Consider the following 24,026-nt stretch of genomic DNA (forward strand, 5'->3'; position numbering starts at 1 on the left):
AAACCCATTCTTCTTTTCATTCTTTGTCAGTCTGGCTAAAGTTCATTGATTTCATTTATCACTTAAAAATCCAACTTTTGGTTTTACTGATTTTCTTTATTGTTTTTTTGTGTTCAATTTTATTGATTTTTTTTTCTTTGAGACAGAGTCTCGCTCTGTTGTCCAGGCTGGAGTGCAGTAGCACGATCTTGGCTTACTGCAACCTGGGTTCAGCAATTCTCCTGCCCCAGTCTCCTGAATAGCTGGGACTGCAGGCACATGGCACCATGGCTGGCTAATTTTTGCATTTTTAGTAGAGACAGGGTTTCAGCATATTGGCCAGGCTGGTCTTGAACTCCTGACCTTGTGATCTGCCTACCTCGACCTCCCAAAGTGCTGGGATTACAGGTGTGAGTCACCGTGCCAGGCACATTGATTTCTACTTTAATCTTCACTATTTCCTTCACCTGCTTACTTTGGGTTTAACTTGTTATTTTGCCAGTTTCTTTAGATGGGGGCTTAGATTCATGATTTAGGACTTTCTTCTTTTCTCTCTTGGTGCTTTCAAGATTTTCTTTGTTTTTTAGCCATTTTAGTACTATGTCTAGGTGTGACTCTGTATCTAATCTAAACTTGAAGTGCTTTGAGCTTTTTGTATGTGTAGACTGATGTTTCTCATCAAATTAGAAATTTTTGAGCCAATAGAACTTCAAATATATTTTCTGCTCCTTTGTCTCTTCTTGTTCTGGTACCCCCATTACATATATGTTGGTGCACTTAATGGTATTCCACATTTCCCGAGGCAATGTCCACTTTTCTGTATTCTTTTTTCTCTTTGTTCTTTGGCCTGCATAATCTCTATCAATCTATCTTCAAGTTCACTAATTCTTCTGCCAGTTCAAATCTATTGTTCAGCCCCTAACATGAATTTTTCACTTCAGTTATTATACTGCTTAACACTATAATCTCATCTGCTTTTTTTTTTTTTTTTTTTTTTGGAAATGGGGGTCTCACTATGTTATCCAGACTGGAGTACAGTGGCTACTGCAGATATGATTATAGCACACTACAGCCTCAAACTGCTAGACTCATTCAGCAATCCTTCCTCCTCTGCCTCCTGAGGAGCTGGAACTATACGTCCATGCCACTGTGCCCAGCTCTGGTTCTTTTTATAATTTAAATCTCTTTATGATAGTCTATGTTTGATGAGACATGGTCATCACAACTCTCTTTACTTCTTTAAACATCATTTCCTTTAGTTCTTTGAACATATTTATAATGGCGATTTTGGTCTGTCTGTTAAATCTGGTCTCTCAGCCCTCTGACAGGCTGTTTCTGTTCAATAATTTTTCTCTGTGTATGGGCCACACTTTGCTGTTTCTTTGCATGTCTTGTAAACTTTTTTCTTGAAAACTGGACATTTTCAGTAATACATTGTGGTGACTTTGGACACTGATTCCCCTCTCCCTCTCCCCTATCCATGAGTAATTGTAGTTGTTTTTGGTTGATTATTTGATTATGGCTTGGCTAGACTATTTTATAAAGTATATTTCCCTCATAGTGTGAAGACCCTGGAGTCACCCCTCAGTGTATACAGTCCTAGGCATGCACACAGTCACCGGGGATGGCAGTGGATTTGGCAAGGCTCCTCTAACTGTTTTTTCCCCTATCTTTTTGTTAAATGGTATATCTAATTTGACATCACACCCACCTATTATGTCTACTAATTGCTGGCTCTTTGTTCTATTATTTTCCACAATACCCTGGGTCATAAATTGCTCCATAGGCTGATCCAATTAAATTCAAGCAGGGGTAGATACTGAGGTAGGCTCTGAGGATCGTTCTGACCCCAGGAGGACTCTTCTTAGCTGTCTCTGTCCCTGGTTCTCGATAGTGAACTACTAGCCTGTGGTTTAGTTTATTGCTGTTGATTAGTAGGAACTACCAGACTCCTCTTATCTGTTTACCACTAAAATCTCCATTGTTTTCTAGAGCATCCTTAGGTTTGAACTTCCCCACACTATTTCCATTAGTCCATTTCTTTGAGGGGAGCTTCTGATCTCACTGGTCCTCAGATTGCCTCTCCAGCTGTGCAAAAATCTCTGAGCTACTTCACTGGGCACTGTCCAGAGACAATAGCTTTCTTGTTCCTGGCTTGCATCTCTTGGAATGAAATCTCTATCCTATGAACAAGTCGGGGTAAGGACAACCAAGGCCACAGTACTGTGTCTAGGGTAGAGCTTCTGCCCTATCAGTCTTGGCTGAGTGAAGGAAGAGAGCCCTTTCCCCCAACCACTAATTTGCACTCACCTCCACTCAGACTTCAAGGGGATAAGAAATGCTGGCAGCATACCCCCTCCCAATACCACACTGTATCCCTTGATTGGAAGCTGAGAGGAGAGAAACTTCATCTTCTTTGCCCCGACCACTGGGAATGGAATTTCTGGGAAGCTGAGCTGGAGAAGGAACGCGGGAAAAGTGAAAGCAAGTCATGGTTCCAGTGCCAAAAACTCTTGCTGTTCTTACCAAGCTGTAGTTGATTTTCTTGAATAAATGTCTTCATTTGTTCTATGCCTTCAGGACAATTTCCAGAGACTTTTAATTGCCAGTTACCAATTATGCTTGTTTTGCTAGGGAGCACATCTGTGGAGCTCCTCATGCTACCATTCTAGAAATAGAAACTCCCTCTTCTTTTCTAAAATAAGTATTTCATGCTATAAATTTCCCAATGAAACCTACTTTAGCTACATCCCACACATTTTGGTATGTTGTGTTGTCATTTTAATTCAATTTAAAATATTTTCTAATTTCCTTTAAGATTTTTTTCTTTTACCCCTGGATTATTTGAAGTGTGTTAATTTCTACATATTTGCGAATTTCCCAAAAAAATTGTTACCAATCTCTAGATTAATTCTCTATGATCAGAAAAATTATTATCATAATCAGTACAATGATATTGTGAGGTTCTGAAAAATGGTGATGCATGTTTATCTCAGTGGACAATCAACTGCATTGAGATCAGCCTGCAAGTTCCATCTCTCCTTCTATGGACAGTGGCTCTGGTGTTGGTACCAAGTTCCAAGTCTTTACCATGTCATTTGAGTCTGCCCCTCACATGTACCACTTAGGGATGGTCTGGGACCTCGGCAATAGTTTACACCATAGTTCAGTTACCTAAGACTTCTATGAGACTATGATTTGGGGGGTATGTTCCACCATGTCCACCTTGGAGAAAGCCTGCAACTTGTATTGGTTCATACACAAAACTAACAATCCCCTTCTCCCACTCTTCCCATTCCTGGATTTCCCTGCCTACTCTCTGGCTCTGAGAGCTTCTTTCTCAGTCCCACTGGCCAAAATGATAAGGTTTCCTCAAACTCTGAAGGAACCTCACTGTACTACTGTATAGTTCCATGTGACTGGGCCAACTCTCAGAGCAAAGTATAATAGCAAGCAAAAAGACGTGGAAAACAAAAGTATAGAAAATGTTCCTCCCATATTCTTTGAACAAACAGAGGTTTCTTTTATGTTGATCTATCCAAAAAGATGGGCACAAACTGCTGCGCTTATACCACTAGAGCATAGTTTTTCCATTGGGGCTGGTCTAGAGGCAGGGCCAGAAAAGAAAACAAAACAAAACAAAAAAATCCCCTCACAATCTTCCAGTCTTTCTTCCACTTTTCTGATCAAAAAGATAGGCTGGCTCTGTGAGTTTCTGCCATCCACACCTGCTACACAATCCCTCAATGTGGCCAACCCTGGAGTCAAAGCTGGGAGTTAAGGAAGAAAAAAACACAAACAGAAAACCAGGAAACTTCCTGCCACTATGTCAATGATTCTTCATATTCCAACTTCCCTCTCAATCAGCCTGTTGTTTACTTTTCAGAGTCCCCAGGTGATTTGCTTTTTGTATTTCGTCCAGAATTCTTGGTTGTGGGAGAAGTTGACTGTAAAAGATTTACTCATGACCAGAAGTTTACATTCACTTTTTAAAAAAAGAAATAAATGTCAACTTCTCAAAAAAAACACTCTGAATATAGTTTCACTCCCCAAATGCAAGCTTTGAGGAAAATACTATAAATACTTTTATGGCTTTGTTTGTTTTTTATGAGTAATAAATACTTAATATTTTTAAAACACTTAAAATATTCAGAAAACAAGTGCTCATATTTTACCATACCATGTAGAATTATCAGTTAATATTTTGAGTAGATACTTCCAGATTTTTTTTTTGAGAGAGAGTCTCACTGTCACCCAGGCTGGAGTGCAGTGGCACGATCTCGGCTCACTGCAACCTCAGCCTCCTGGTTTCAAGCAATTCTCCTGCCTCAGCCTCCCGAGTAGGTGGGATTACAGGTGCCTGCCACCACGAACAGCTAATTTTTTTTGTATTTTTAGTAGAGACAGGGTTTCACTATGTTGGCCAGGCTGGTACACCTGACCTCGTGATCCACCCACCTCGGCCTCCCAAAGTGCTGGGATTACAGGCATGAGCCACCACGCCAGGACAATTCCAGATATTTTTATACTCTAGAGAAAGACAAAGAGAATTTGTCTTATCAAAGTATTAATTTTTTATGTAAACTATTCTCATAACTCTTTTTCATTTAGGTAACTTTATCTGACACATTCACTCACTTGTGAAAAACTACAGCCAAATGAGAAGCCTAAAATATCAGAATGTTCAGCTCAGTTTCCCTCCAAGATCATTGTGTAGTATGAAATGGACAGGAGTCAGGCATGGTGGTGTGCACCACCAGCTAGCTACTCAAGAGGCTGAGGCAGGAGGATTGCTTGAACCCACGAGTTGAAGGCTGCAGTGAGCTATGATCATGCCACTGCACTTCAGCCTACGTGACAGAGCAAGACCCGGTCTCTAAAAAAGAAAAGAAAATGGGCAGGTTCCTAACCCATTCCAGACATGAAATGGGCAGGTTTCTGCCCATTCCAGAAGCCAGACATGAAAAAACATGAAATTGCCTAAAATAAAACTATATAAGACAGCTGAAATTACATGCTTACTTAATGAGAATTATCCCAACTAATCACACCACAAAGTACCCCATTAATGAACACATTTCCCTTCTCTGTACCTTAAGTAAAATTACAATAAAGACCCATGAAGAAGATGAAAAGAAGAGAAAAAAGAGAAGAGAAAGGAGGAAAAAGGAAAAAAAATCACAGAGACTACAAAAATCTGTATAATTAGAATCGCAAAGAAATTGTTATCGATTCAATTACCACACAAGAGTAACAGTAACATAATTTTTCTTAGGATAAAAGTTTATCTTTCTATGTATGGTCATTTTTCTTTTAAACCATCAAACAGTAATGACCATATACGTAGAAATGAATGGGAAAAATTAGCTTGCTGACACAACTGAAACCTTCCATTGAATGAAGCTTTTGAATTGTAGCACTAAAAATCCCTAGGTAAAGGGATTTAAATTCAAAGGGAAACAGGACGCTCAACTTGTTTCATGATTGTGATTTTTACTGAATATTAATATTATATACCTCACTTGTCAAAGATAATTCACAAGCACATTCTAGAAACCAGAATGAACATACTTATGACTTTTTCCTACTACATTAAAACTGTAGCACTTTAAAAAGGAAGGTACAAATAATTCCTAGTCAACATCAAAAACTTCCAATATAATCACAAAATAAATAATAGAATATAAAACTTGATAAACCAAGTAAGACATAATTTTTAAAGGTTTTTTTCAAAGGGATGCACACAGAGTGTTTCACAATGATGCATGAGTCACTAAAGGAAGAATGTTCCAAAGCCTTCATCCATGCAATTACTCAAATGAACTTACAAATAGTGAACACCCACAGCCCTTCCATTCAGCTTGTGACTTAAAGAGTCAGACACAAAATAGGTATAAAATATATTGAGAAAGCAAGAAAGCATCACAAAAACTAAATGTTGAAAAAGTTAAATATTAAGAAGAAATACAAGAGAAAAATATGATTGCTAGTTTTCGTAAATAAATCTCTACTTGAATTATGTATTCCTATAGTAAATATTAACATACTCCTGGGAAAATAAAGAATATATTTGAGAAAAATTTGATTTTTTAACAAAAACTAGAAATTCAAATTCTACAACATCTAATGCATCAGAATGAAGGTGTTGACAGTAACACTAGCAATATAAAAAATGTATCCGTAGTCCAGAGCACAAAAGTCAACTCTAGCTACTAATGGATCACTCGGAGGAAGAAAGAAAAAAAGCCAGTCACACATTCTTATACAAAACTAAAATCAAAGCAAAATCTAAGCTTTCTAATAAATCGAATACTTAAATTATTCTACTGTAATAAACAGATATAGCTCAGACTGATTAATGCCTAGATGGTATAAATATATAAAAATGCAAGACTTTTATATTTTATACTGTCAGTGTATTCTTTCAACAATAAAAAAGTGAAACAAGGTCAGGTGCAGTGGCTCACACCTGTAATCTCAGCACTTTGGGAGGCAGAGGCAAACAGATCACGAGATCAGGAGTTCAAGACCAGCCTGACCAACATGGCAAAACCCTGTCTCTACTAAAAACACAAAAATTAGTGAGGTGTGGTAGCACACAGCTGTAGTCCCAGCTACTCAAGAGGCTGAGGCAGGAGAATCGCTTGAACCCGGAAGGTGGAGGTTACAGTGAGCCAAGATTGCATCACTGCACTCCAGGCTGGATGACAGAGCAAGACTCCATTTCAAAAAAAAAAAAAAAAAGTGAAACAAAACCCCAGACAGATCTACTTTCAAGGTATTACTTCATTATATCTTAAATGTTTTATTTTAATTTTATCATACCAATGAAAGATTTAATTCTCAGAACAGTTAAACAACTGTGAAAAGTACTCTATGTGCTAAGTAACGTATATCATGTTTCAAGTAGCTAAGGGAAAAGGTGAGTTTAAAAGGACAGCTCCAGAATTTTCTTTTCCACTTTGATGTTGCTCTCTGAAAAAGGAATTTGTCTTTCTGAAGGATTTCCTGTGCTCTTCTCCCACACTGGGAACAGGACTTCCCTCCAATAGCAACTTCCCCTGCACCTTAAAACATAAACACCTGTTTCTTTGGATTTATTACCCTCTCTTATCTACTTCTCCCTTTCTCTAGCAAACTCCCAAAATTAATAGGAGACCCACATTATTTTAATTTCCTATTCATTTCCCAACCTTCTAACTGTGCCCATTCCAGAAGCCAGACATCCTCCCTCACTCTCCTCTCCACCCAGACCTCCCGACTCTCTGTGCTCTCCAAAGACCAGAACTGTTCTAGTCTCTGGGCGCAGCTACCTCCTCAAACAGTGTGACTCCAACATACACCTCCAGCTCTTGACTTTCAAGAAGGTGTAGGCCTTGAACTCCCCCCATTTGATCTTACCACTCTTCAAACTCCATTATCTAAATTAAAACCTTTAAAATGGGTCCGCCCCCATCTGACAGTCAATTAACTGACACAAGGCCAACATTTCCAGTTCTCAAAACCAAGTCTTTAGGTGCCTTTCATTTCAGCCTTTCAATCAGTCACTTAGCATATTTTATGCTCTATCAAAGGCTTTTCCTTTTTACCTTTCCTTCCTCCCAGCAATGACACTAACATGGAGTCCACTATAAAGACCTAAAATGGCCAGGCACAGTGGCTCACACTTGTAATCTCAGCACTTTGGGAGGACAAGGCAGGCAGATCACCTCAGGGTCAGGAGCCTGACCAACATGGTGAAACCCCCATCTCTACTAAACATACAACAATTAGCTGGGCATAGTGGCACACACCTATAATCCCAGCTACTTGGGAGGCTGAGATAGGAGGACTGCTTGAACCCAGGAGGCAGAGGTTACCCATAATAGCATCACTGCACTCTAGCCTGGATGACACAGCAAGACTCTTTGTCTCAAAATTAAAAAAAAAAAAAAATTAAACTTAAATTTAAAAAAAAGAAGACCTAAAAGATAATGAGGCCCCTTTCTCCATTTCTGTTCATATCTAATAGAACTTTCATAATGCCACCAAGTCAATTTCCCTCAAACTCCACTTTCATTAAAGACCATTTTTAGTAGGAAGGTTTTAAGTTTTTTGAAATAACAATCCCTAATGTCAGTAAATAAGTGGAAAATGGACAGCTGATATGCTGCTGTTTGAAGAAAATGGACAACTGATACTGCTGGTTGAAACTGGTACGAACCTTCTGGAAGGCAATGTACCAAAGACGTAATGTAATGTAAGCTAAGAACGCAACCAAATATGTATAAAAAGATTCTTAAAAGGAATTTTCCTGCAACATGACTTGTGTTAAACAAACTGGGAACAACTCAGACGTCCAAAAATAGCAGAACACTTTAAAAGTTTATGGAATATCCATCCAAAAGAAAAATAAATGCTACCATTCATAGTCATTTATATAGAATTCTTACAAACTCATATAAAATGCTAAATTGCACAAAAGACAGCATTTATAATATAATCCCAATTTTGTTTAAATTTTGCTGAGTCTTATAAAAACACACAGGAAAAAAGGGAGGAAAAGATATGTTATATAACTGCTAGCACAGCTCTTCATTGATTTTTATTCCTCTGATTTTTTTTATATTCTTCAAATTACAAATTATTTTTATAATAAAAGATATTCTAAAATCATTTTAAGCACTTTTTGTTGTTTCCTCAAAGCATTTAAACTGTTAGCATATATGTAAAGTGAAATGAAAAAAAAAAACCTCCAGGACTCAATATTGCCTACAATTTAAAAGCTAAACTTAATTTAGCATTCAAAGCTCCAATGCAATGCAGCCTGACAACAGTGCCCACAGATTCCATACATAAATTCCAAACACCCAATCACGATAGCTCACTTACTCCCCCAAATCTTTCTTTGCACCTATTTCTGCCTCCAATTCCCACCTCTCCAGCACTCCAAAGGCTTTCATGACCCTCAACCTCTGTAAACTGCTGTCCATAACAACTACGCACATCCATAGGGTCCCCTTGAGTGTTTTTAACCCAAATGGCTGCGTTTCTTCAAGTTCCCCCTTCCCCCTCACTCCACCTCAGGGGACACACATAACTCATCTTGGTATTTTATCATATACTATCTTAAATTATTCTTTATTATTATTTAACTATTTTATGTGTATATCTCTTATTTCACACATAAGAAAGTTAGCTTGTTCAGGACAGGGACTATTTTTTGTTTGTTTGGAATGTTATTTATTTCCTATACTTAAAACCCTTCTCAGGGACACACAGTAACAAATGTCTAACATCCAACATTCACTGAATAAAATCAAAATAGTTCCACTATTATGCAGGTACAATATGATTCTGACACATCAATATATACATAAAGCAAATACTTTTTTTTTTACCCCAAGATTCCAACTATTAAGGCGAGCTTCAATGTCACTATCATCCAAAGAAACAGGAGATTTTTTCAAATGATCTTCCTGAAATACAAAAGGGGGAAAAGGAAGAGGAGAGGAAGGAAAGATGGAAGAAATAAAAGATGAAAAGACAGAAGAGATAAAAGAGGATAAGATAGAAGAGATAAAAGGAGAAATAAAGAGGAAAGACAGAAAAGAAGGGAGGAAGGAAGAAAAAAGAAGGAAGAAAAGGGAGGAAAAGAGGGGAAAGAGGCGGGAAGGGAGGGAGAAAAAAAGAACAAAATATATGTCATTCAGTGAAATGAGAGTTTTGTGTGCTTGTCTGGTAATGCTGTATTGCCCTCAGAGGAAAGGATTAGGTTATAACTGAGCTAGGATTCTCTGTTCTAAATAACAACTATTTAGTACAGCTGCTTAGGGCTATGAGCTGCCTTAATAATATATTCACACAGTAACTAGATTTAAAAAAACAAAAGAATATTTTAACAATTAATCCAGACTCTTCTCTTTAAGTTCTTTAACAAAAAGTTTTAATTGTGGTATACCACAGTAGCTTTAACGTGTGTTGTAGGGGGCAGGGGCAACGTGAAAACTCATTAAAATTAGTTAACAGGGAAGTTTTGTGCTGATGTCCAAGCAGTTCTTTGTTCTTAAATTAATTCTCACTCATACACTGAATATAAAGATAAATCATCTTTAGACTCACATCATGAAAACACAATTATGGTGATTCTTTACTTTTTAAGACAGAAAGATTCCATGATTTTTTTCCCTCCTGTACAATTTTTGTATTACACATTTATCAAACCAGATTGAAACTATAATAAACTAGAGACAACCAAAGATCTGTGCCCAGAAACCGACAATGACCAGAAAACTCTAAACATTTAGTAAGGTGAGTCTGTGGAAAAGATGGCTATTTTACAGCCCAGAAAGTATATTTTGAAATAAGATTTGTTGATACAGCATTCTCATGCTTTTAGAAAGCTTAATTGCTAACAACTATACCTATTTATGTATGGTCATTTAAAATAATACGAAGTTTTTTTTTAATGCACTAAAATGTTCTTCATATCTTACTGAGTCTCTACATTTCTAGTCAATAAAATACTGCATTATTATTTATAATACTATATAAAAATTCATTATCACTTCTATTAGTGGTTCTCAGCTTTTTGTATTTTTTTCCATGAACAAGAATTTCTTAATTAAGAAAGTGTACCTGCCTTGCTTATTCTAAGTAAATATAATGATTGTAGTTTATCATTATTTAAAATGAGCTGCCCTTTATATTTTTTTAATTCCAAATTATCATTGGACAAAATGCAATGAATTATGTTTATAGTGCTATGTGCTAAAACGCTCATGGGTTTCACATGCTCTCTCTTGTAACTAAAAGTCACGTAACCCAAGACAGCCAGAGTTAGGAAAGAAAGACTGGAATAAGCAGGCACAGTGTTTCTCTTTTCAAAGCTAACTGGGGCTGGGCACAGTGGCTCACGCCTGTAATCCCAACACTTTGGGAAGCCAAGGAGGGAGGATCACTTGAGGTCAGGAGTTAGAGACCAACCTGGCCAACATGATGAAACCCTGTCTCTACTAAAGATACAAAAATTAGTCGGGCATGGTGGTGCATCCTGTAGTCCTAGCTACTTGAGAGGCTGAGGCAGAAGAACAGCTTGAACCCAGGAGGCAGAGGTTGCAGTGAGCTAAGATCATGCCATCGCACTCCAGCCTGGGTGACAGAGTGAGACTCTATCTCAAAAAAAAAAAAAAATGCTAACTGGAGTGCTCATTAGCACCTTGTCCAAACCAAATCGATGTTCATCAACAAACAGATTCAAGACAGACATTCTTATTTCAAGATATACACAGTTCACCTTCATTAGAAAAGCAGTGTTCCCTACTTCACTACAAGTTAATTCCAATTTCTCCTTAACTTTCTGATTACTCGGTATATAATCATTTCTATGTATATTCTGAATAAAGGGAAAATGTTATCCTTTGATACACAGGAGAAATAACAGACTGTGAATATAACACCTCAGAATCATTGAGGAAGTAGAAGGAATACTACCCTATATACCAAACACCCCACTTCCCTTGACATCAGGATGTTCACCAGAATCATCAGACTCTATTCCATTTTGAAGCAATCATTGGAACTTCAACAATATGAAATTAAAACTTTGTGCAGCTATTTTAAAAAAACAAGCAAAAACCAAACAAAAGTAAAATCTGATCTTACACAAATCTTTGGGGTAATATTTTGTCCATCTTCTCTGTGATTTGGACTCATAGAATGTGATCTCATTTGGAGCTTCCCAAAGAATTGTTCCCTGCTAAGAGACCAAAATAATCACAATCACAATTTGGAGAATTCAGAGAACACAGAGTATTAGAATCTAGGATTACCATTTTTTTTCCTTTGGAAAGGAGATGATAGTTTATATTAACAATAATGTTTCACATCAAAAAAAGAAAGAAAGAAAAGAAAAGAAATACAAATAATAACCATTTTTATTTATCACATTTTATTTCATTTAGATTAAATTATAAGTAAGAGGTTATGTAAATGCCACAGACTTGCTTATACAAACGCTATTTTTAAGTCAGACTATAATAAATCACATGTGTTTAAATCTTTTCTCCTCCTCTCCCCTTTTCCTAGGTGTAAAAAGAGAGAAAATGAAGCATATACTCTATGGAACAATCACTGTTTTAAGTTTAGCAAACTTTGTTGGATTCATGGTCCACAACAACATGAAGTCTTAAAATATACAAAATAACAAAACTTCATGTCGCTTAAAGTTTCAATTAATTTGAAAGCATGTCATAAGCCACAGATATATCAAAGTCTTCTATTTAAAAACACACCATGTTAATTTAGGTAAAATATGAAATGCAGGATAAGCAAGAAACGAGTTTAAATGAATTCCATCAAAAATATTTTTCTCCAATATAAATATCATATAAAATACCATTCTTAAATAGGTTCCTTTAGCCTGGAGTCTCTATGATTTTATTCAAACCACTTCAATGAAAGGTCCACAATTATGAACACCTATTCTCTGAACAACTGCTTCAAGATATATGAAATGTAAAATAACCATTATACAATGAATTAAAGTCACTAACATTCAACCACAAACCACATCAGAATTTCTTTCACAAACTGAGACCTGCACTAAGTGCTTCCAAAAGACAGAATATTAATTCAAAAGACAATATTAAAACTAATCTATTTTGTGATTAAAACTGATAGAATAACATTCTTTAGACTAATAAGTAATGTACAATGGCAGAAAAAGCTGTTTTAAAGACAGCTGTTTACTTTTTATACCCCTATTCAGTATCACAAACATCCAAATAGTTAAAAGCAAATGAGAAATATAGGCAAAGTTAATATTTTGAGTATAATTTTACCAGTCAATGTGCGTCAACTGATATAAGCATTTAAAACTCTATGAGGAAAGGTAACCTGATATATCATACTAAGCAGTAGACTGTTCTTTAAGAATATATTAAATAATCATAAAAAGAGCTATACTTAAAAATTGAAAATGCTTAAATATTAAAAATCTTCTCATAAAAAAATACTACTTTAAAAAGGAGCCTGAATTATTTATCTATTTATTGCACAGGATTGCATACATAAAACAACACATCTTCTTAATTCACTTGTAGCTATCCTTCTGTACCAACTTCTTTACCTTCACAATAAATTTTCAAAAATGTTACTGAGTCCATGCTCTAATCTGTCATATGTTTTTCTATCAGCCACAATATGACTTGCATTCATCCCAAAAGTTGCTATAAGTCATCAGCGATCTCCTAGACATTCAAGCAAATAAGTCATAATCTGTCCTTAATTTAGTTGATGGCACTAAAACATTAGAGACAGCATTTTAAAGATGCTGCATTCCATGGCTCCATAAAACCATTCTCCTGGCCAGACACGGTAGCTCACACCTGTAATCCCAGCACTTTGAGAGGCCAAGGTGGGCATATCACTTAAACTCAGGAGTTTGAGACTAGCCTGGGCAACATGTGACAAAAAGTAGTCAGGCATGGTGGTACATGCCTGTGGTCCCAGCTACTTGGGAGGCTGAGGTAGAAAGAACACTTTAGGCCAGCAGAAGGTTGAGGTTGCAGTGAGCTGGGATTGTTCCACTGCACTCCAGCCTGGGTAACAGAGTGAGACCCTGTCTAAAAACAAACAACCCAGCGCAGTGGCTCACGCCTGTAATCCCAGAACTTTAGGAGGCTGAGGCAGGCAGATCACAAGGTCAAGAGATTGAGACCATACTGGCCAACACGGTGAAACCCCATCTACACTAAAAATACAAAAATTAGCCGGACGTGGTGGTGCACACCTGTAGTCCCAGCTACTCGGGAGGCTGAGACAGGAGAATCACTAGAACCCGGGAGTCAAAGGTTGCAGTAAGCAGAGATTATGCCACTGCACTCCAGCCTGGTGACAGAGCGAGATTCCGTCTCAAAAAACAAATAAACAAACACCATTTTTCCACAGTTCTCATTCTATCATTCAGAGATCTCCTTCAGAGTAATCTTCACTAGCTTTCTTTGCCCATCTCATACATACTGTAATCCCAGAGTTCTGTCTCTAAACTAATTTATTTTCATTTTACATGCTTTCCCTGGATGATCCAATGTATTCGTTTTTTAAATAATAAGTTTTGATTACAAAATCTACATCTGTAGTCCAAATTGCTCTCTTGGCCTCCAAACCCATTACAAATACAAATTGAATAGCCCTACTTCTAATTCAACATGTCCATTATTATTAACTAAACATATTATGTTACCCCTAATACATGCTCTGTGAAGGCCAAGTAAGAGGCGTTGCAGAAGCCAGCTTCTTGTGAAGGCTTTTGAGCCAACTGAAGGAGAAGGTCAGTATCATTGCTAAATCTGGCTGGCACAAGATACACAGGACTTTGGGTACAGAAGTTTCATTTTTTTCCCATGAGACTGTTTCCAGCTGGAAACACAATTAAACTCTAAGTAAGTACAAAGGCTCAAATTCAGTGATGGCACTGGTGTTCTGGATGAGCAGTGAAACAGAACGTGGGAGAAAAGTTCAACCTTAAAAGCCTTTTTATGAATAAAAAGTGCCACATGCCACACAGAATAGCAAGACCTGGTGTTTACAAGGACAACCTACAATTGGTACAGGGGACATGATCACAGTGAGTTCATAATATGGTACTTGTGCCAAGCAGAAAAGAGGTATTGTGCCTCAATTCATTTCAGGATGCCAAAACCAACACAGAAAGAAAAAAATTCCGTACTTCGGTAACATTCCCTGATATGCTCTTTACTACTCTGAAGCAGTAAAACCAGGGGAATATAAATTTTCCCTTTCACTTTTTCCTAATGAGAAAATATTTCAACAGGAATCCACAAACACTCTCAAAGTATCAATGTTGATTCCTAATACTAGAAAAATATAAACTTATCCCTATACAGATGAAGAAATAAGGAATGATATTATATATAGCTAGCTATAAAGCCTAAAGGAAGACCAATCAAATGTCCTCCTGCAAAAGAAAATTACTTTAGGAGGTGATGTCAGCAAGACTCTCCTTCTCTCAATGGACACATAAATTCAACAATACATGGACCAAAATTCCCTTTGTGAGACATCCAGAGACCAGATGAGAGGCTCCTGTACCCCAGGGAAGGATGAAACCAGCCATATTGAAGCCAGTAGGAAAATTTGTGGAATCCTCTTGCCATAAGCAAGGTTACTTAAGGGACTTGTTGCTGTCTTGCCTGAATCTTAGCTCTGACAGGAAAGGGTCCCAGGCTGGGAAATGCTGAGAACAAAGCCTCTAGTTTGGACTAGTATGCAGTAACTGACCATAGCTCCTCCCACCAGCTCAGAACTAGCAGGTGGAAACCCCCAATTCCAGCATCTCCCTAGGGAAGGAAAAAGTTGAAATAGCTGCCCAACATTCTGGCTTTTGAAAGGGGCTGCCTAAGGGACAGGATTCTGAAAGCACTCACAGGACTGGTATTCTCTAAATGCCTGGGGGCCACTGAGAACAAAACAAAGGGTGCTGGTTTGGACTAGTAAGCACTCAAGGCCAGAGTTCCTACCCCTGGCTCAGCATGACACAATTAGAAAAGCTCATGGTCCACAGCTTCTCCCTGGGGAGGGAAAGAGAAGACTAAAGCATATATCCAACATTCAGACTTTTGGGGGACTGCCCAAGGAACCTGTTTCTGTCTCACCTGTCTTGAAGCACTGGTGGGACCTAGCATAAACTAAAGTGCCTAGGGGCAGCTGAATATAAAAAAAAACAAATAATAACAAAAATGGATTGAGGCAGTATGCTACTGGCTCCAGAAGGCCCATAGTACAAGACACAGAATAAAAAGGAACAAGAGATTATGATCTCCTAAAAACAGAAACAAGCAAATTCTCCTATTTAGAAATTTATACACAAAAGTCCAGAGAAGATACATCCACATAAAAAGTTTATGAGGACCCCAGAATCTCTACTCAGGCTGATTCTTGAAGGTCTGCCCCTGTACAAGGCCAGTCCACAAAGACTGGGAGAAGTGGATGTCTTTCAGATACGCAGACATTAATACAAAGGGTCAAAGAACATGAAAAAAGGCCCAAGGAAAGGAACAAAATAAATCTCCAGAAACCAACCCTAAAGAAATGAAGATAAATGGATTAGCTGATAAGAATTCAAAATAACCATAATCAAAACATTCAACAAACTTAAGACAAATTATGCATAAATAAAATGAGTACTTTAACAAATAAAATATTTTTAAAAAGAAAAATTTGAGGGCTGAAGAATACAATAACTGAACTAAAAACAACTAGAGGGGCTCAGCAGCAGCCTTGATCAAGTACAGGAAAGAATCAATAAACTCAAAGATAGGACATTTGAAATTACCCATTCCACAGAGTAAAAATATTTTTAAAAGAATGAAGAAAACTTAAGAGACAAAAGTCTTAAAAGTAACTATAACTGTTACCAAAACACCAGGGGTTCAGTCTAGGTCCCATTTCTCACTGCACAGAAAGCCAATCACTGACACAATGAGTACTGCTAGGGAAGAAGGCTTTATTTGGGCACTGCAGCCAAGGTGATGAGAGATCAGTATCAAATCCATCTCCTTGCCTAGCTAAAATTAGTTTATACAGCAGTTAAGAAATGTAACTAGGTATGGGAAAACAGGAATGGAATTAGGGAGCAGTAAGGAAGAGAAGTTGTTCAACAGGAAGCAGGCAGTTGGTTAGGCAATCATGGCAGGTGAGGGGTCTGGTATAACATTGTTCAGATGCAGTAATCTGGTAAGTTTCAGTTCCTTGATGCTTCTAGGATACGTGATGGTTGGTTTCCAGAGAAAGGAATTCAGATAAGATAAATATAAATTTAAGTTTTAAGACTGGGAGGGTTAATTTCTATGTTTATTCAAAAGAAACCATAAACATCCATTTTGGGGACAAGTTGGATGGTTTCATAACCACACAATGTGTTAATGAATACAGAATATTAAAAAGTGAAAATTGGGACATTAATAACGAAGTGTGTGAATAAAAGTATGGAATTTTTGAATGTAAAGTTATCAGCTTAAAATAGACTATTACACTATAGGATGATTTATGTAAGCCTTATGGTAACACAAACTTTTTAAATATAGTAGGTATACAAAACATAAAGAAAAGGAATCAAAGCAAACCACCAAAAGAACAGCAATAAAAAAATCATCAAATCACAAAGAAATATAAGAAAGGAAGAAATGAACAAAGGAACTATATAACAGTCAGAAAGCAATTAACAACATGACAATATTAAGTCCAAAATTAAACAACACATTCTCATCAACCAATGAGTCAAATGAGAAAGGCAAATAAGGGAAATTAGAAAATATCTTGAGACAAATGAAAACAAAAACACAACATACCAAAATGTGTAGCATTCAGTGACAGCAGTACTAAGAGGAAAATTTGTAACTGTAAAAGCTTACATTAAAAAATAAAAAAATCTCAAATAGACAGCCTAAATGTACACCGTAAGGAACTAAAAAAATAACAAACTAAACTCAAAGCTAGAAGAAGGAAATAAGTATTAATGGTAAGAATTAGAGCAGGGATAAAACAGAAAATAGAAAAACAACAGAGAAAATGAAACTAAGAGTTGGTTTGTTGAAATGATCAACAAAATTGAAAAATTTTTAGCTACATAGAATAAGAAAAAAGGAGAGAAGACTAAACAACTAAAATCAGAAATGAAAACTAAGACATTACACTAAATTTAACAGAAATAAAAGAATGCTGGGTGCAGTGGCTCATGCCTGTAATCCCAACACTTTGGGAGGCTGGAGGATTGCTGAAGCCCAGGAGTACATGACCAGCCTCAGCAACATAGTGAGCCCCATTTCTACAAAAAAATAAAAATAAAAAAATTAGCTGGATGTGGTGGCACATGCCTAAGGTTCCAGCTACTTGGGAGGATGAGGTAGGACTGCTTCAGCCCCAGAGGTCAAGGCTGCAGTGAGCAATGATTGTGCCACTGTGCTCTAGCCTGGGTGACAGAGTGAGAACCTATTTCAAGAGAAAAAAAAAGTATAAAAAGAACTGTAAGACAGTACTATGAGCAACAGTATGCCAATGTATTGGAAAACCCAGATGAGATGAACAAATTACTTGACAAAACCTACCAAGATTGAATCATGAAAAATATGAACAGACAAATAATTAGTAAGGAAACCGAATCAGTAATTAAAAATTTCTCAGCTAAGTAAGCCCAGAACCAGATGACTTCACTGGTGAATTCTACCAAACATTTAAGAAGTACTGCTGGGGGGCGCCAAGAGAAGCCAGCATCAGAATGCAGCTCCCAGCGAATGAGACGCAGAGGGCTAGAGGACTTCATGATTCCAAACGAGGTGCCGGGTTCATTTCTGCGGAATTGATAGGGCACTGAAATTAGGCCCAGGGAAGGAACCGCAGGGCGAGAGCCACCCATGGGGGCAAATCAAGTTGGGGGGGGGGCCACGTTCCCCACCTGAAACGTGCAGCCGGCTCGGAGGGTCAGGTGACTTAACTCCTCGGTGCTCCATTTCGGATCCTGTGCTTACCTCATCCCTCCTGCAACCGACAGTCCACGAGAGCCCTGTGGACTGACAGGTGGGGCACTGTGGGTAGTCGATGCAAATCTGAGCAGCGGCCACTGCCTGATGCAGCAAGTTGTCGCAGGGACCTGGGTGGGAATTTGGACTAACACCAGCGGGATGGACAGTCCCATAGAGGGAGGCAGAGTTGATAGCAGGAAAACAGATCATAAGGCATGCCAGGCCCTACCTCCACAGAATTCAAATTGAAGCCCTCGCTAGAGACCTTAGCAGCAAATACACCAGCTTGACCCCAACCGGGAAATCCAGCTGGAGGAGAGACCCCATTGGGAAGGCAGGGCCAATCTCAAACAAACTCCAGGGAAGGACCACCCACCCAACAACCTGACTGAACCCAAGAGAGGGCCAAGCAACGCCCTCTACAGACCAAAAAAGATACAGCTCCAACCTCAACAGAAAAAAAAAGTCACTCAGAGACTCCTGAAATCACCAACTTCAAAGATTAAAGGGAGATAAATCCACGAAGGTGGGAAAAAAAGCGCAAAAAGGATGAAACCATCAAAGAACAGAACACCTCTTCTACTCCCAGGGATCACAACTCCTCACCATCAAGGGAACAAAAAAACACAGAGAATGAATCTGACGAATTCACAGAAGCAGGCTTCAGAAGGTGGGTAATAACAAACTTCTCTGAGTTAAAAGACCATGTTCTAACCCAATGCAAAGAAACTAAGAACGCTGAAGAAATGTTAGATGAAATGCTAACTAGAATAACCAGCTTAGAGAAGAACATAAACGACTTGATGGAGCTGAAAAACACAGCACAAGAACTTCTCAAGGCATACACAAGTTTCAACAGCTGAATCAATCAAGCAGAAGAAAGGATATCAGAGATAGATCAAATCAATGAAATAAAACGAGAAGGCAAGACTAGAGGAAAAGAGTGAAAAAAAATGAATAAAGCCTCCAAGAACTATGGGATTATGTGTAAAAAGCTAATCTATGCTTGATCGGCGTACCTGAATGTGACAGGGAGAATGAATCCAAGTTGGAAAACACTCTTCAAGATACTATTCAAGAGAACTTTCCCAACCTAACAAGGCAGGCCAACATTCAAATCCAGGAAATATAGTGAACACCACCACAGAGATATTCCTCAAGAAGAGCAACCCCAAGGCACGTAGTTGTCAGATTCACCAGGTTTGAAATGAAGGAAAAAATCCTAAGGGCAGCCATAGAGAAAAGTCAAGTCACCCACAAAGGAAATATCATCAGACTCACAGTGGATCTCTTGGCAGAAACCCTGCAAGCTAGAAGGGAGTGGGGGCCAATATTCAACATCCTTAAAGAAAAGAACATTCAACCCAGAATTTCATATCCAGCCAAACTAAACTTCATAAATGAAGGAGAAATAAAAGCCTTTACAGACAAGCAATTGCTGAGAGATTTCATCACTACAAGACCTGCCTTACAGGAGCTACTGAAGGAAGTACTAAACAGAGAAAGAAACAACCAGTACCAGCCACTGCAAAAATGTACCCAATGGTAAAGAATAACAACACAATGAAGGAGCCACATCAATTAACGGGCAAAACAACCAGCCAGTAACAAAATGGCAGGATCAAATTCAAACATAACAATATTAATGTTGAATGTAAATGGCCTAAACTCCCCAATCAAAAGACACAGACTGGAAAACTGGATAAAAAGTCAAGACCCATTGGTGTGCTGTATTCGGGAGACCCATCTCACATGCAAAGACACATAGACTCAAAATAAAGGGATGGAAGAAGATTTACCAAGCAAATGGAGAGCAAAAAAAAAGCAGGGGTAGCAATCCTAGTCTCTGATAAAACAGACTTTAAACCAACAAAGATCAAAAGAGACAAAGAAGAGCATTATTTAATGGCAAAAGGATCAATGCAACAAGAAGAACTAACTATACTAATTATTTATGCACCCAGTGCATGAGCACCCAAATACATAAAGCAAGTTCTTAAAGACCTACAAAGAGACTTAGACTCCTGCACAATAATAGTGGGAGACTTTAACACTCCACTGAAAATACTGGACAGATCAACGAGACAGAAAGTCAACAAGGATATCCAGGACTTGAACACAGATTTGGACCAAGTGGACCTAATAGACATTTATAGGACACTCTACCCCAAATCCACAGAATACACATTCTTCTCAGCACCACATTGAACTTACTCCAAAATTGACCACATACTTGGAAGTAAATCACTCCTCAGCAAATGCAAAAGAATGGAAATCATAACAAACAAAGTCTCTCAGACCACAGCGCAATCAAATTAGAACTCAGGATTAAGAAAAGCACTCAAAACCGCACAATCACATGGAAACTGAACAACTTGCTCCTGAATGATGAATGGATAAACAATGAAATGAAGGCAGAAATAAAAATATTCTTTGAAACCAACGAGAATGAAGACACAATGTACCAGATCCCATGGGACACATTTAAAGCAGTGTCTAGAGGGAAATTTATAGCAGTAAGTGCCCACAGGAGAAACAAGGGAAGATCTAAAATTGACACCCTATCATCAAAATTGAAAAAGCTAGAGGAGCAAGATCAAAAAAAAAAAAAAAAAAAACACAAAAGCAAGCAGAAGACAAGAAATAACTAAGATCAGAGCAGAACTGAAGGAGATAGAGACAAAAAAAAAAACTTCAAAAATCAATAAATCCAGGAGCTGGTTTTGTTATTAGCTAGACTAATAAGAAAGAAAAGAGAGAAGAATCAAATAGATGCAATAAAAAACAATAAAAGGGAGATCACCACCAATTCCTCAGAAATATAAACTACCATCAGAGATTACTACAAACAACTCTATGCACATAAACCAGTAAATTTGGAAGAAATGGATAAATTCCTGGACACTTGCACACTCCCAAGACTAAGCCAAGAAGAAGCTGAAACCCTGAATAGACCAATAACAAGGTCTGAAGTCGAGGCAGCAATTAATAGCCTAGCGACCAAAAAAAGTCTAGGTCCAGATGGGTTCGCAGCTGAATTCTACCAGATGTACAAAAAGGAGCTGGTACCATTCCTGTTGAAACTATTTCAAACAATACAAAAAGAGGGAATCCTCCCTAACTCTTTCTATGAGACCAACATCATCCTGATACCAAAATCTGGCAGAGACACAACTAAAAAAGAAAACTACAGGCCAATATCCATGATGAACATTGATGCAAAAATCTTCAAAAAAATACTGGCAAACTGATTGCAAAAGCACATCAAAAAGCTTATCCACCATGATCAAGTAGGCTTCATCCCAGGGATGCAAGGCTGGTTCAACATATGCAAATCTATAAATGTAATTCACCACATAAACAGAACCAAAGACAAAATCCACATGATTATCTCAATAGATGCAGAGAAGGCCTTTGACAAAATTCAACAGCCCTTTATGCTAACAACTCTCAAAAAACTAGGTATCAATGGAAAATATCTCAAAACAATAAAAGCTATTTATGACAAACCCACAGCCAATATCATACTGAATCGGCAAAAATTAGAAGCATTCCCTTTAAAAACTGGCACTAGGGCCGGGCGCGGTGGCTCAAGCCTGTAATCCCAGCACTTTGGGAGGCCGAGGCAGGTGGATCACGAGGTCAAGAGATCAAGACCATCCTGGTCAACATGGTGAAACCCCGTCTCTACTAATACAAAAAATTAGCTGGGCACGGTGGTGCGTGCCTGTAATCCCAGCTACTCAGGAGGCTGAGGCAGGAGAATTGCCTGAACCCAGGAGGCGGAGATTGCGGTGAGCCGAGATCGCGCCATTGCGCTCCAGCCTGGGTATCAAGAGCGAAACTCCGTCTCAAAAAAAAAAAAAAAAAAAAAAAAAAACTGGCACTAGACAAGGATGCCCTCTCTCACCACTCCTATTCATATAGTATTGGAAGTTCTAGCCAGAGCAATTAGGCAAGAAAAAGAAAGAAAGGGCATTCAGTTAGGAAAAGAAGAAGTCAAATTGTCCCTATTTGCAGATGACCTGATTGTCTGTTTAGAAGACCCCATTGTCTCAGCCCAAAACCTCCTTAAGCTGATATGCAACTTTGGCAAAGTCTCAGGATACAAAATCAATGTGCAGAAATCACAAGCATTCCTATACACCAATAACAGACAAACAGAGAGCCAAATCATGAGTGAACTCTCATTTACAATTGCTACAAAGAGAATAAAATACTTAGGAATACAACAAACAAAGGAGGTAAAAGAGCTCTTCAAGGAGAACTACAAACCACTGATCAAGGAAATAAGAGCAGACACAAACAGTTGGAAAAATATTCCATGCTCATGGTTAGGAAGAATCAATATTGTGAAAATGGCCATACTGCCCAAAGTGATTTATAGATTCAATGCTATCCCCATCAAGCTACCATTGATCTTCTTCACAGAACTGGAGAAAACCACTTTAAACTTCATACGGGACCAAAAGAGAGCCCGCATAGCCAAGACAATCCTAAGCAAAAAGAACAAAGCTGGAGGCATCACGCTACCTGACTTCAAACTATACTACAAGGCTACAGTAATCAAAACAACATGGTACTGGTACCAAAACAGAGATATAGACCAATGGAACAGAACAGAGGCCTTGGAAGTGACATCACACATCTATAACCATCTAATCTTTAACAAACTGGACAAAAACAAGCAATGGGGAAAGGATTCCCTGTTTAATAAATGGTGTTGGGAAAACTGGCTAGCCATATGCAGGAAGCTGAAACTGGACCCCTTCCTTATACCGTATACAAAAATTAACTCCAGATGAATTAAATACTTAAACATAAGAACTAACACCATAAAAACCCTAGAAGAAAACCTAAGCAAAACCATTCAGGACATAGGCACAGGCAAGGACTTCATGACTAAAACACCAAAAGCAATGGCAACAAAAGCCAAAATAGACAAATGGGACCTAATTAAACTTAAGAGCTTCTGCACAGCAAAAGAAACAATCATTAGAGTAAACCAGCAACCAACAGAATGGGAAAAAAATTTCACAATCTACCCATCTGACAAAAGGCTAATATCTAGAATCTACAAAGAACTAAAGAAGATTTACAAGGAAAAAAACAACAAACCCATTCAAAAGTGGGCAAAGGATATGAACAGCCACTTTTCAAAAGAAGACAAATATGCGGCCAACAAACATATGAAAAAATGCACATCATCATTGGTCATTAGAGAAATGCAAATCAAAACCACATTGAGATACCATCTGCTGCCAGTTAGAATGGTGATCATTAAAAAATCTGGAGACAATAGATACTGGAGAGGATGTAGAGAAAAAGGAACATCTTTACACTGTTGGTGGGCATACCTATGTTCATTGTGGCACTGTTTACGATAGCAAAGACCTGGAACCAACCCAAATGCCCATCAATCATAGACTGGACAAAAAAAAATGTGGCACATATACACCATGATATACTATGCAGCCATAAAAAAAAGATGAGTTCGTGTCCTTTGTAGAAACATGGATGAGCCTA

At 38.0% G+C, this 24,026-nt stretch overlaps 1 protein-coding gene across 11 annotated transcripts in view; it reads right to left on the minus strand.

The window, feature by feature from the left end:
• The window catches only part of CEP112 (centrosomal protein 112), a 664,691-nt gene that overhangs the window by 583,413 nt on the left and 57,252 nt on the right, over positions 1 to 24,026 (minus strand). For 10 of the 11 annotated variants that reach the window (XM_064369449.1, XM_064369448.1, XM_064369450.1 and 7 more), the window contains 2 exons: positions 11,623 to 11,716; positions 9,360 to 9,437 (listed from right to left, as the gene is read on the minus strand). In XM_064369449.1, the coding sequence (XP_064225519.1) occupies positions 9,360 to 9,437; positions 11,623 to 11,716 (172 nt within the window). The remainder of the gene's footprint in view (positions 1 to 9,359; positions 9,438 to 11,622; positions 11,717 to 24,026) is intronic. The other variant, XM_064369447.1, reaches the window with a different exon arrangement.

This window comes from Aotus nancymaae, unplaced genomic scaffold (assembly GCF_030222135.1).
Source record: "Aotus nancymaae isolate 86718 unplaced genomic scaffold, 86718_ANA_hifiasm-v0.15.2.pri h1tg000089l, whole genome shotgun sequence".
Classification (NCBI taxonomy): Eukaryota; Metazoa; Chordata; class Mammalia; order Primates; family Aotidae; genus Aotus; species Aotus nancymaae.